At 30.2% G+C, this 14,319-nt stretch overlaps 4 protein-coding genes across 4 annotated transcripts; 2 read left to right on the forward strand and 2 right to left on the reverse strand.

The window, feature by feature from the left end:
- Positions 1 to 978: 978 nt before the first annotated feature.
- LOC113868042 (kunitz trypsin inhibitor 2-like) lies at positions 979 to 1,620 on the forward strand. The gene has a single exon (XM_027503594.1). The coding sequence runs from the start codon at positions 979 to 981 to the stop codon at positions 1,618 to 1,620; it is 642 nt and encodes a 213-aa protein (XP_027359395.1).
- Positions 1,621 to 3,010: 1,390 nt separating this feature from the next.
- LOC113868034 (kunitz trypsin inhibitor 2-like) lies at positions 3,011 to 3,649 on the reverse strand. Its single transcript, XM_027503587.1, has one exon. The coding sequence runs from the start codon at positions 3,647 to 3,649 to the stop codon at positions 3,011 to 3,013; it is 639 nt and encodes a 212-aa protein (XP_027359388.1).
- A 2,529-nt stretch (positions 3,650 to 6,178) lies between these two features.
- On the reverse strand, positions 6,179 to 6,805 carry LOC113867954 (miraculin-like). Its single transcript, XM_027503474.1, has one exon. The coding sequence runs from the start codon at positions 6,803 to 6,805 to the stop codon at positions 6,179 to 6,181; it is 627 nt and encodes a 208-aa protein (XP_027359275.1).
- Positions 6,806 to 10,452: 3,647 nt separating this feature from the next.
- Positions 10,453 to 11,271, forward strand: LOC113867609 (kunitz trypsin inhibitor 2-like). Its single transcript, XM_027503009.1, has one exon. It carries the CDS (start codon positions 10,476 to 10,478, stop codon positions 11,091 to 11,093), a length of 618 nt encoding a protein of 205 aa, XP_027358810.1. The 5' UTR covers positions 10,453 to 10,475; the 3' UTR covers positions 11,094 to 11,271.
- The last annotated feature ends 3,048 nt before the right edge of the window (positions 11,272 to 14,319 follow it).

The raw sequence follows: 14,319 nt of genomic DNA on the forward strand, positions 1-14,319 counted from the left end.
CGTGAATTTTGTACGGTAAGTTGATATCATGCATGTATCCATTGTACGTTGTGCCAGATTTATATATATATCAATTCACACGAGTATGGTTTTTTATTTATCATGTCAATTTAAAAGTTTGAAATTGTTCATTTTAGTTAGTATAATTAATTTGATATAACAACAACGCATGCTCTGTAAAATTAATATCCATGAAATATATATCTAGATTATTAATTATGAGTGCAGCACTCCAAAATTTATAATAAAATAAATTTTTAATCGTTACCTCTTTAATGTTTAAGATTAGATTAATAATGAATTTAAATTAACTCGTTATAGAAATAATTTAACCAATGCAATTCGCTTAAAAATAAAATTATCCAATCTATCAAGGCAATGTTATGCCCTAATCGTAAGAATAGTGGGAAAACATGAACTTAATGAATTTTTTTAGCGAGAAAAGAGTGATGAAGAACAGTAATAATAGGGGTATGTTTATATATTCTAGCCCATAGTTCGGAGTACTACCTGTACTCCTTTTGAAATAGTCAATTGGTAATTAAGTGAGCGCAAGACCATAGAATCAAGAAGATAATAAATTGTTCCTCAAAACCTATTTTTATGAAGAGGAGATCATTCATAACCTAGAGAGATGCAAGGAAAAAAAGAAGGCTCCTGCTAATAGAAAAATAAAACCTAGCCAACAGCACAAAGAACATTGTTAGCAACTAACAACCGTGTGTGTATAGTAAGCGATATAGATATATAGCTACACGGTTTCTGATCAATTTATTATTAAACTAATTACTTAACATGGCCAATTGTATTGTTCAAACACAGCACAAAGATACAAAGTACATTTATTATACTATAGATCCAAAGATAAGAATAACCATCATTTGATGAAGCAATCTATAAATTCATAGTCCTCATCTCCCTCAAGCTCCATCCATAAGTAACCAAAACACCAAGTACACCCACATTATACACAAAACAATGAAGAACACATTGCTAGCCTTTGTCCTTCTCTTTGCCTTCAGCTCACAACCACTACTTGGAGAAGCTGAAGCTTCACCTGAACAAGTAGTTGACACATTAGGCAAGAAGCTACGAGCTGGTCTCAGTTACTATATTATCCCAGCTATGCCCTTAACCAAATGTGGACGTTATGGAAAATGTAGAAGTGGTGGAGGGCTTGCACTTGCAAGCATTGGTGAATCATGCCCTCTTGATGTTGTTGTTGTGGATGGATACCATGGTTTGCCAATAACATTTTCACCAATTGACCCAAAAAAAGGTATGGTTCGTGTGTCCACGGATTTGAACATCATGTTCACTACTCATCGTACGAGTTGTGCTGAATATTCCTTAGTGTGGAAATTAGATAACTTTGATGTTTCTAAGAGACAGTGGTTTGTGATCACTGGTGGGTCTATGGGAAACCCTGGTTGGGAAACCATACACAATTGGTTCAAGATTGAGAAGTGTGATGAGGCTTATAAGATTGTTTATTGTCCCAATGTATTCCCTTCTTCCAAGCACATGTGTAAGGATGTTGGTGTGTTTGTGGATGAGAATGGCTATAGGCGTTTGGCTTTAAGTGATGTTCCCTTCAAAGTTAAGTTTCAGTTGGCATGATGATCAAATTAAGCTCCTCTAGTAATGAATGAATAATCATTAAAGGGTGTATTTTCTTATGGATTTGATGTTCATTAAATGTTTACTAAGTTCTTAAATTATATTTTCTTACATGTTATGTTCAAATAAAAATAAAACAAAATAAAGAAATCTGGTTTCCTTGGTTTCCTTGTATCACCTTTTAAGGTATCAATACAATATATTTCATTCCAATGTTGTCTATATATACCTCTTATTAATTTAGCACCATTATTCTTTTCTTTTATTGATTCCTATAGTTAGAATCATTTGCAAAATTTGATTTGTAGCCCGAGATAGTATATTGCTTTGAAGAGAGACGATAAGCTAAAGTTGAGGTGATCTTAATTATTTTTGCTCGAATCAATATCTTGTAGACACACTTTGGGCGTATACACCCAAAGAGAGATACAAAGAAAAGAGAGAAAAATACAAAAGAGAAGAGAGAAAAATGATATGATGTGAGGTGACAAAAAAGAAAGATGAAAGAAGATAAATTTTTTTTATATATAAATAGTCATATTATTGAAACATATATAAATTATAATTTTTGTCCATGTCATGTCATCTCATTCGGGATATTAAGATAATCGAAATACAAATTAAGAAAAAAAGAAAACCTATTGGAACTTAATGATAAAATAAAGAGAAAATTAAAAGAAAGCACTAAATGTATAATATATGTTTTAGAAGTCTTATTCATTTCTCTTTTTCATGTAAAATAATATAAACTTACAAGTAAGATTTAAAAGGTTTGATTAGAACTTTAGTAGAATATTCATGTGGAAAGCTATCATGCATCTTAATAAATATTTAGGTTTTTTATTGTGTTTGGTTGGAAATACAGATTATTTATTTATCATAATAAAGAATTTGTCAAAATCACATCTAATATTTCTTTGACCCTGACGAATACAAACCCAAAATTTTAATCCAAGTTGTTTTTCAATGTATTGGTCTCTCTCCTATCCCCCTAGCTCCCCCTCTTTCAACTCCCAACATGTGATACTTTTATGTACATATCTCATTTACTTAATTGACTTTCTTATTATCTTATTAAAAAAAAACTTCAGTCTTCTTTGAACTCATGATGATCAAATATTTTGTTATCTAATTGTGATCATGGTTCATTTGAAATATTTAAAAGGCAAAATACGGACCAAAATTACGAATTAACTAAATATAATTAATTAAGTGAAAAATAACAAAAGCCATATATATGGTGAATACCAATTACCCTATATATATAAGTAAGGAGAAAAGCATTGTCCACTTTATTCATTTATTTATTTTTCACACAGAAATCTAATTAAGAGATCATCATAAACACATGTATTCATTATCATTTTTGCATTATTGGAAAAAGCTTTGATCAAGCACGCTGGAATTTAACTTTGAAGGGAATATCACTAAGAGCCAGATGCATTTTCTTATTCCCATCCTCAAAAATTCCGACATCCTTGCACACATGGTTGCAAGATGGACACACACTGGGGCAATAAACCAGCTTATAAGCATCATCAAACGTCTCAATCTTGAACCAATTAAGAATTTTATGCTGACCCAGGTTGCCCAAAACACCACCAGTGGTAACAAATGTTTGTCCTATAGATGCAACAAAATTATCAAGCTTCCACACTGTGGAAAAGTGAGGACATCTTTCATCAGCATTATAGAACCTAATGTTGAGATCAGTAGAGACATTAATAACACCTTTCTTAGTGTTAATAGGTGTGAATCTCAATGGTAGACCTTGATTAGCTTTCTCTACAACCACATCAAGAGGGCAAGATTCATTATCGCTGTCAAGTGCAAGGCCTCCACCAGTGAAACAGCTAACAAAGCCACATATGGTAAAGGGCACTGCAGGGATGATATAGTAATTTGCATCAGTTTGGAGCTTCTTTCTTGATGTGTCAATCACTGGCTCAGATGCAGGTTCAGCTGCTTCAAGTAGTGGTTGTGAGGTAAGGGCAAGAAAAAGGAGAAATGCTAGCAGCGTGGTCTTCATTGATTTTTGTGCTTCATATACTTTGTGTTTTGGTAATGCATGGAGGAAATGGGCGCTGAGAAGTGCCAATTTATAATGGCCTTCTATGATTCTTATCTATGGATCTTTTTTTTTTTAAAAGCAATTTAGTCATTTGAAGAATTGAAAGTTGACAATATTGTCCGTTAATATAAAACATTTAAAAACTAATTATTTTCAATATATAAATTTGTAATTTTAATAAAAGTTATATATAATAATTTTTTTTGTGTTTCTAAACGCACCTTAGAAACTTTTTCTTTATAAAATGTTCATGTATATCTGCAGTCAAAGATTTTGAACAATACTGTTGGATAACAAGTTACTGTAATGGTAATTCCGTTTAAGAACACATTCAAGAATCCCGAGGTGCTACATGTTTCAATTGTATTCAGACGTACGATGGCAATAAATAATCATTTGTTCTCTCCTCAAACTTCTAGTTGAGGCATATGTCATGTAGAGGCTAGAGAAACAAGGCTAGAGAGAATAGGGCATATAATTAACTCAACCAATAGATTCACACATCCAAAAAACTTTATATCAGCACTTGCATTTTATAAAAATTTTAACCTACTAATGTTCTCATCAATCAATAATATTAGTAGTTAACCTGTCTAATTCCCAACTCAAGCGGCTAGTTATCTAAATCTCCTACTATACATGGTGATTGTCTTGAGGTGTTCAACTTTCTCGAGAAAACATAATTCAGACGGTAGTTTTGTAAGTTGAAAATAGTATTATTCCGTTTGATTGATTAAACAAACAAGCCCTTATTCAAGGGAAAAGTAGGGCTTCCTGTGGGCTGTATATAAACAGTCTCTTCCGTGTACAGTGGGATACAATGAGAATTGCCCTATATCTTCAATTTTTTTTCATGCACATCCCAAATCAGTTGCGTAAAGCTGGACTTATCTAACAATATATAGGACAATTTTTTTATTTATTTTTATATCAATATATATATATATATATATATATATATATAACAGAATTTTTTATACTGGTGTAAGTAGAGTTTTTAGAATGATATTTTCTTATCCTTCCCCTATGTATATATAATTGAATTGAAAAGTATGAAAATGAAAGACAAAAAGATACCTGGCATTCGGAGAAGTATACGATAGGATGACTGTACAATATAAGTCAATGTCGGCAACGTAGCTATTTTTGACTAATCTGATCTTAGATCATCACGGTCAACTGCTTTAAAATCTGGATAAGTTTCGTATTGCTTTTCGGCATATCCATTCACATTTTTGTCTCCCTTGCTTGCCTAAAATATGTTGAAGAATGTAAAATTATATTCACCAAAAGTCGAAAACACACTCATCTATCTATGCATGTTAATTAACAAGACTCAACCTAGTTAGCAAGTTGGGGTAGCCAAGATTATTTTTAGCTTGAATTGGTATGGGGTGTAGATCGATGAGATTTTTAACCTTAAAACTAATTTACTCGGTTATCAGTGGAATCTGACTAGGTCCAAATAACCTTTTTATCAGATAAGCGTTGATCAAGTAGTTTTATTTTTTTCTTTTTTTCCTTTTTATTTAGATAGTAATTATTCTTTGTAAAAGGTAATTATTCTAATCGAAAATCTTTATAATATGGTGAAATTAATTCTTTTGGAATTTTTTTTCTATCCACAAAACTCAATCCCAAAACTTTCTTAATTATAGAAAATCAAGCATGTACGCTTGAACTAATCATCCATTACTATTAAGTAGCTTCAAAATACTTGAAAATAATTGCATGCAAATGATTATAGCTCAAAATTTCTTTTTATTCTGAAAATTATTGTAAAAAGTTTTTTTTCTTTTAATATATATCGGTGTAACTAGCAATAAAATTTATAATAAGCTTCCTACACGACATTATTCGTTTGTGAATGTATTTCCAGTAGTCATATATTTCACCGGCATTGATCTAAGTGTAACTAATATATAATTTTTATAATCCCGTATATATGTTGGAGTTTCATACAAAAGTAATTATATATTATGGATATATATATCAGAGTGAGAAACTTTATAAAGATAAATAAATATATATATATATATATATATATATATATCTTATTTATACTAGTGTAAATTTAAAAACTTTTATACTCAATTCGAATCTTTTATTTAATTTATATTTAATGGATTATAATTTATTATTTCATTAACTGTTATATATAAATTAAATAAAAAGTTTAGATTAAGTATAAAACTTTTTAAATTTATACCCATGTAAAATCTTTCTTTTTTTTTTCTTTCTCAATAAATATATATAAATATATATATATATATATATATGAAGTAATTAATGATGATTTAAGTGAACAACTACAATTTAAAATGTGATAGTAAGAGAAAACATTTGTTATTTATTTTATTTTTACAATAAGGAAACTTAATTAACTTGAGGGTCCTGATAAACATTGAAAGAACATCATTATTGAAAAGGAAATTAAACACACTTATTCATTGTTTGTTTATATGCATTATTAGAGAGGAGCTTTCTTTAGGCTTGTTGGAATTTAACTTTGAGGGGAACATCGCTGAGAGCAAGACGCTTGTTTCCTTCCTCATCCACGAACAACCCAACATCTTTACACAAATGCTTGGAAGAATGCAACATGCTGGGACAATAGACCAATTTATAATCACCATCATACTTCTCAATCTTGAACCAATTGTGCATGGTTTCCAAACTTGGGTTGCCCACAACACCACCAGTGGTCACAAACCATTGTCTCTTTGAAAAATCGAAACGATCAAGCTTCCACACTGTGGATTGGTAGGGACAATTTGTATGTGTAGAGAATTTAATGTTCAAATCAGTGGAGACACGAATAACACCTTTTTTGGGGTTAAAGGGTGTGAATGTCAATGGCAAGCCATGATATCCATTCACAACCACAACATCAAGAGGGCAAGGTTTACCAATGCTGGCTAGGCCAAGGCCTCTGCTAGTTCTAAATTTGGTGTAGGGAATAGTAGATGTTGGAATAATATAGTAATTGGCACCAACTCTGAGCTTCTTGCCAAATGTGTCAACCACTTCTTCAGGTGAAGCTTCAGCTGCTCCAAGGAGTGGTTGTGAACTCAAGGCAATGAGAAGGACCAATGCTAGCACTGTACTCTTCATTGTTTTGTATGTGTGTGCTTTGGGGAATGAATTGTGCACTTTGATTGGTGATGGATGGAGCTTATGATTGTTGAAGAGCATCAATTTATAGATGGATAATAAGGTTCTTTTCCATGCGCGATTACATAAATGTGTATAATTAATTAAGTTCAATGATTTGGAAATACAATTGGCCATTGAAGTCATTGTAATCGTACAATTCCAATAAAGAACTCACTCTCCCAAATCCCAAGGTAGCAAGGTGTTCATTTTTCCATCTTTTTTCTTGGGTTGTTTTTGTTTTCTTTTTCAGGTGATTGTAATAATATTTCGATTGTACAATATTATATATATATATATATATATATATATATATAATTATACGTATTATTTTTTATTAAAAATCATAAAATTTAATACACTAATACTATTAAATCACATAACTTTTCATAAAAATTTACTGTACTTAATTTCTTATCCCATGTAACTTTACACATACTATACTATTCTCTCCGTCTACTCTTGCTTTGAATTTTAGTGTATTGTTTTCTCTTATTTTATAATTATGAAATATCTTTTTTTCTAAATTCGTACTTAGCACTAATAAATGAAAAGAAAATTAGTACAACGATGATAATTTGTTCAATAAAAATGATTTAATTAGTGAAATAAAATATTCTAAATATTTCGAACTCCTCTACAGTGAAGATGTTGAAGCCGTAACCGTGGTAGAGTCTAAATTGTTTAAATTCCCTTGGGATATGGCCCTTAATTAAGGTCTTCAACTCTAATTGGCTTTCCCTGTGTACTGTGCACGCTGAATTATGGTGTAATAAGTGGAATTTGAATAAGATTTTAATTGACTGATACTGTGGTTCCTTGGTGTGCTTAATGGATATTTCAAAAGGAATAACGGCACCTATGTGCTGAATTATAAACAGGCTTCTACCTTGTAAATGACTACAAGGATTCATATAATGTATACTTTCGTTTTCCTTAAGCGACTAACGAAACACGGACTTAGCCATGCACACGCCTTTATTTAGACTAAATTAGTTTCTAATTTTAAAAATATTTTAAATGTTTTTTTTACAAAAATCATTAACTCCAATAATTTTTTTCTATTATGTTATTATATTATTCATCATTTTTTTTCCTTAAATTTTTATATAATGTTTATCGTCTTTTTTCTCAAATTTTTAGTTCCATTTTTTTCTCTCCTTTATCTTTTTCTTCAATCTCTCTTTTTCTAATCTTCATTTTTTTTACTTTCTCTTCAAAGCCCCTAGCATCACCGCTTTGTCGTTATGATTTATAACATTTAGGTGCAACTTTCATATTATCTATTCAAAATTATTCTTGAGCAATTTTCCTATAATTTTCCTATACTAAAGTCAAATTCATTAATTCTTGTTGAAAAGTGAAATATTCTCTCTCTCCTTGAATATTTTAAATATGCTAATAAAATTGTCATAATGTTTAAAGAAAAAAATTGATTAATGGATTACAACCGTTTGAAAACTATAATATTTGAGGACGGGTTATGATGTTCATGTCCTTTAGCCTGGACATTAAAGATTGAGATCATTTTTAGAGATATGCCATAAAATAGTATAGATGAATTTGACTCCATCACTATGTTTAAAATCAATGAAGATGAAGAAGTAGGAGGTCAAGAAAGTTAAAATTAGAGTTTTGAAGAAAAAAATAATAAACAATGCAGCAATGATATATGTAGTGAAAAAAGATTAAAAAAAATATTAACAGACCTGATGATTTTACAAAAAAATGACTTATTTAAAATATTTTTAAAAGTTAGAAGACTAAAATAAATTAAAATAGATTTAAATGAAAAAATTAAGTTTAACACTTAATTTGGAGGATGAAAATATTAATTTGGCTATTTATTTATATTTACTTATAAATTTATATTATTATCACTAATTAATATTAATAATTAATGATTAATATTAATTAATACCCTTGAGAAAGTTTAAAATAAAAAATATTAAAATGTATTAACAATTTTATGTGAGTTTAAAATTTTACGTATTAAAATATTTTGTTTGAATATTTAATTTTAAAAATTTAATAAACTAAAATTGAAGAATAACAGATTCTACTGAAAAAAAATTTTAAATTTTGTCTATTAACTTCCACACTCTATGTATAACTGGGCCATGGAATACTCCATTAACTTGTAGGTCCGATTCATTTCATTGGCCGGGAAATTGAGGTCCATATACTTAGTTATGCGTTTAGCCACCATCATTCTAGTCATTCATATTTGCATGAGATAAAGATATTTTATATTAACATTGTCTTTTACATGAAATTGTTTATCGTTAATGGTGAAGACTTTAATGGGGAAAAAACTTGATTGAGAGGGGAAAGAGACATCAATTCAATTATGAGAACATAAAAAGGGTAATATTCTTAAGGTTAGTTTTAAGTAATTAAAAATGATAAATTGTTATTTAAAAAAATATTTACTAAATAAAGAATACAAAAATATAATAAATATTCTTTTAATAAAAGTTTACTATCTTCATATGCTTAAAATTAATCCTAAAAATATTTACAAAATTAATTTCTCTTAATTTACAAAAGTGTAATGACAATCACCCATTTTAAATGCAAGATGTGTGTTCCCATGTAAGTGTTAACAATTTTATGGGTAGAGTAAAAAAGATGAATTTTTATTTTTATTTTTTTGTAAATAAAATTTAATTTAATTTTAATCTTTCAAATGAAATTTATTAATTTTAATTCTCGTAAAATTTAAAACTTCAAAAAATAATCTCTGTTATCACTTAATCTTGATTATGGCCTATATTTAACCTGTCTCATAATGGATGCTATCATAGATATATGTTACCTGTAGGGCCAGTCGAACACAAATAAAAGCTTAAAGTAAATTATAAGATATTTTTAAAAAGTAATATAAAATATATATTTTTAAGAGACTATAAGTCTATTTCAAAAAGAATATAAATTGCAGATTATGTCCAGCTGGAAGGATTCAATCAAATTGAGACATGCTTCACTGTCAGCAACTAAACAATAAACATGATATCATGGCCTACACATGCAAGTCAACCAAAGTCGTCTTCTTTTATGGCACCAAAATATATTTCAAAAGCTACAAAACCTTAAACATGTGTGAAGTACACATGAGATAACAGAGTTAAAGGCTTCTTTTCTTTTATAATAACAGTTAAAATGATTATACTTTAAATTGCACTATAAATATTAATAAAAATTTTTAATGAAATATATCTGTACATCCATGCATACCCTTTGTAAAACTGTATCACAGAATAGGTGAAAGCATGCACAGTAAAAACGAAAAGAATTTGACAACCATTTTTTAAAACTCCTGTTGCAATTCTATCATGATAAACATGTGTTAAATGATTTTCACAACAATGCACATTGCTAAGAGAAAAGGTTGGTCTGACGGTGGAAAAAGAAATACAATTATTAGTGGATTTTATTAAATATAATAATTTTTAAATGTAACCCACAAGCCATTCACCAAAGTCATAATTTCTCCCCAAAATATATTATCCTAATGCAAATGTATCCAAACACAAACTCTCCATATTCCCTTTTAGGCCTATAAATAGAGGCTACTCTTTCCTTACCTATGCATATAAACACACATCTTTTCTTACCGCCAAAGACAAACATGAAGACTTCAATCTTTGCATTTTCCATCATATTTTTTCTCTTCACCATAGAACTCTTCATTTGCATAACTGCTGCAGCACCTGAACCAGTGCTTGATATCTCAGGCCAGGAACTGAGAACAGGTGTCAAGTACTACATTTTACCAGTGATAAGAGGGAAAGGTGGTGGTTTAACAGTTGCAAGCACCGGTAACAACACATGCCCTCTTTTTGTGTTGCAAGAGAAGCTTGAAGTGTTGAATGGCACCCCAGTTACTTTCACACCCTGGAATGCTAAAGATGGTATCATCCTCACCTCAACTGATCTCAACATCAAGTCCCATGTGACAACCACCACTTGTGCTCAACCCCCAGTGTGGAAGCTTCTCAAAGTGTTGACAGGAGTGTGGTTTTTGAGCACTGGTGGTGTTGAAGGCAATCCAGGTGTTGACACCATTGTCAATTGGTTCAAGATTGAGAAAGCTGAGAAAGACTATGTGCTTTCTTTCTGTCCCTCAGTCTGCAAATGCCAAACTTTGTGCAGGGAACTTGGGTTGTTTGTTGATGATAGTGGGAACAAGCATTTGGCTCTGAGTGATAAAGTTCCATCCTTCAGAGTCAAGTTCAAGAAGGCTTAATTTCCAACCAAATCAATGCAAGCATGAATAAAATATTAGTGAAAATCAGACTAGCCTTTCTTTTGGGATGGACATGTTTATGATAAGTGTTCTGCTGAACGTATGCTTTTGTCTAAGTGTAAACACACCCTTTGGTGCTCATTTTGAGAATGAAAAAGCTCACTGATCAGAGATCCATAACCCCTTTATAATCTTCTTTCTCTATTCTGCTTTGTACTGTACTTTCTTTGTTGTTTTGTGGTTTAGAATAAAACAGCAGCAGAAAATGAACGACCTTGCTTTAGCTAAGAATTCTAATGAGCTGGGAAAATGCAGGGACTATACTCAGTTTTCAATAATCTTTCTGTTAAACTCTTCAAAGTACATCCATTAGAGCTCAATCTTTTGTCCATCTCATCAATTACTATACCCTTCTTTAAACCAAGGAAATAGGAAGAACTATGACAATATAACTTACTATTCTTTGAAGAGCCAAAAATGTTAGAACCCATAGAAGATCGTATAACTGTCCCATAGTGGGAGTCACAGTTCATGTTCATGGACAGATCCTGAATTTTCTTAAAGGTCATTTGGCCTTTGAATCAGATTTTGACTTGGAGCTTTATACTATGTTTGGATGGGAAAAAATGGAAAGAAAAGAAAAGAGTGGTTAATTTTCAATTTTAATTAATAATTTATTATTTAAACTTTTGTAAAATAGATAAAATAAAATAAAATAAATTGTTACATTATAACCTTCTGATGCTTTTAAGTATTTTAAAAATTATTTTATAATATTTTTTTACATGAATCCTCTCTCTATGTACAGTACAGCAAAGAGAGAGAAAGGCATACGAGTCTAATGGGTCCCACAAGACCGTGTATCTTTCTACCTTCTCACTCCAAGAAGGGTCCGTAACTTCAAAGTTATGGAACACTGATGCTCATCATGACCTTGTTCTCCCAGCTCTCAAGACCTCTCCCCATTAAGCAAAATTCTCTCTTTTTTCATTCATTTAAGTTTGTGCCTGCTCCTTCTCTAATTTACTTTTTTATATTTGGTTTTTTGGGTTGGAATCACTTAGAAAACTGAAGATCATGGAATAGGAGCAGAAAATTTCGTGAATATAATGTGAGAAGTGAACTGATAACTTCTATGTAATGAAATATGAGATCAAAAGCTAAACTGGCAATCAACAAACAAATTTAGCTACTCAAAAAAGCATTAGGAGTGTGTCTGCCTGTAAGTCACAAAATCCTAACCAGAAGACAGCAAGTCCTCAAACAGAAGCAAATCAACTAAGCCTCAATAGAATGAGTTCCTGTGGATTTTCCATAGATTGTTTCAGAGAAAATAAAAATGCTTCCCAGTTCTGAGATAGAAATGAGCAATAGTAGGAGTAATCACTTCCATTACCTGCTCCTCCTTAAACGAATCATTCTCAAATGCCTTTTAACAGAAACATAGCAGAACCTACAGTGTGTTCCGTTTTCACAATTTTTTTTTTCTGTCCTTTGGAAAAATTACTTTTCATCTTTAGAATAAAATAAGAAAGCAACTTTAAGCTTTTAATTGTCAAAGAACTTTGACTTGATGCCTTCGTTCATTGTATTTCTATGTATAAATAACACAAAGCTGATTTACAGCAATTAATTCTAAATATATACAATTAATTAGGGGCTGATTATTTTCCTAATTGCTACAACATAAAATAGGGAATAACGGATTCCCTCAATTAACATTGATTGCTTAAGGAGTGGGAAGTCAAAACCGGATGCTCTAATTCAATTTTTACACCATGTTTCTCTCTCTATACTAACAACAGAATAAAACACTTCACCAAAAACCAAAGAATTGGAAATGTCTCAAAAAAATTAAAAGAATGAAGCAAGATGGTAAAATACCTAGCACTATACGTATAATTGGTGCTATTGACTGAATCTTATGAAGTCTTTATCACTCATATTAATTCTTCTCAACTTTAACAATATTGTCTCTTTTATATATATATATATATATATATATATATATATATATATATATAATGAAAGTAAACTGAAATTATCATACTACTAAATATATAAAAAATATAAAATAAAATTAAATATAATATAAATTAAAATCATAATATAATTAAAACAATTAAATATTATGTTAAATATTTAATTTATAAATTATATATATATATATATAAATAACTTATTAGGCTTAATTATGTTTTTTATTCTTATAAATATTGAGTATTTTGTTTTATTCTCATAAAAAATTTTGTTAAGATTTAATTTTTGAAATATTATAAAATTATGATTTAGTTAACTATTTTTTTTAAATGTTAATCTAACTGACAGAGAGATAGTTTAGCACTATTATATGTCATATTATTTAATTTTTTATTATTTAAAATTACTTAATTATAAATAAATTTTTTAATATATTTTATATAATTACATAAAAGTAGTCGCATCTATTCTACACACTTTCTCTTTCAATTTTACCTCTCTCCCCTCTTTCCTTCACTCTCTCCTCTTCCCTGTTCCCCCTCCACACCCCGTCTCCTTACCCTTTCTTTCCCCATACCTTTATCCCTTTTCGACATCCTCACCTCTGTGCCCTTTCTAGCTACTCACTTCCAACTTCATACCTTTCTCCTTTCCCTTCCTACTACCCATTTCACCCTTTCCCTAGCCCCACACCCCTCCCCACTATTCACCTTTCCCTCATCTCAATCTTATACTTTCTCTCACTCCATTCTCCACTCCCCTCTTTCCAATACTATCTTGTACCCCTTATCTCAACCTTATATGTTCTTCACTTTATAACCAGTATTACATAGTAAATATTACTTAAATCACCATAGATAAAGTCTAATGACATGCATGACTAACTAAAGCATAATATTTGACTTTCCAAATGTAGAATAAGAGGAGGGAGGAAAGAGTGTGTGGGGAAAGAGAAAAGTAGAGAGAGAGGGGAAGGTGCGCAACAATGGAGAAGGGAAAGGGATAGGGAGAAGAGAAATGATTCATTTGCAATGATGTAAAATGTGTTCAAGAACTTATTTATAAATATTAATTTTAAATAATAAAAAAAATGACATGACATACCACATTGTGTCATGTGGGAGTGCTAAGTTGGCTTTCTATCAATTAGCTCAACAATTTTGTATAGTTTATCTAGATGAATGTTGAAAATATAATTAAAATTTTACTACATAAATAATTTTGTATCGACATATATGTATAGCTA

Source organism: Abrus precatorius, unplaced genomic scaffold (genome assembly GCF_003935025.1).
Source record: "Abrus precatorius isolate BTA unplaced genomic scaffold, Abrus_2018 Scaffold5, whole genome shotgun sequence".
Classification (NCBI taxonomy): domain Eukaryota; kingdom Viridiplantae; phylum Streptophyta; class Magnoliopsida; order Fabales; family Fabaceae; genus Abrus; species Abrus precatorius.

Bases quoted from the DNA above. Each gene is read 5' to 3' on its own strand.
- LOC113868042 (XM_027503594.1), top strand. From the start codon at position 979: ATGAAGAACACATTGCTAGCCTTTGTCCTTCTCTTTGCCTTCAGCTCA.
- LOC113868034 (XM_027503587.1), bottom strand. From the start codon at position 3,649: ATGAAGACCACGCTGCTAGCATTTCTCCTTTTTCTTGCCCTTACCTCA.
- LOC113867954 (XM_027503474.1), bottom strand. From the start codon at position 6,805: ATGAAGAGTACAGTGCTAGCATTGGTCCTTCTCATTGCCTTGAGTTCA.
- LOC113867609 (XM_027503009.1), top strand. From the start codon at position 10,476: ATGAAGACTTCAATCTTTGCATTTTCCATCATATTTTTTCTCTTCACC.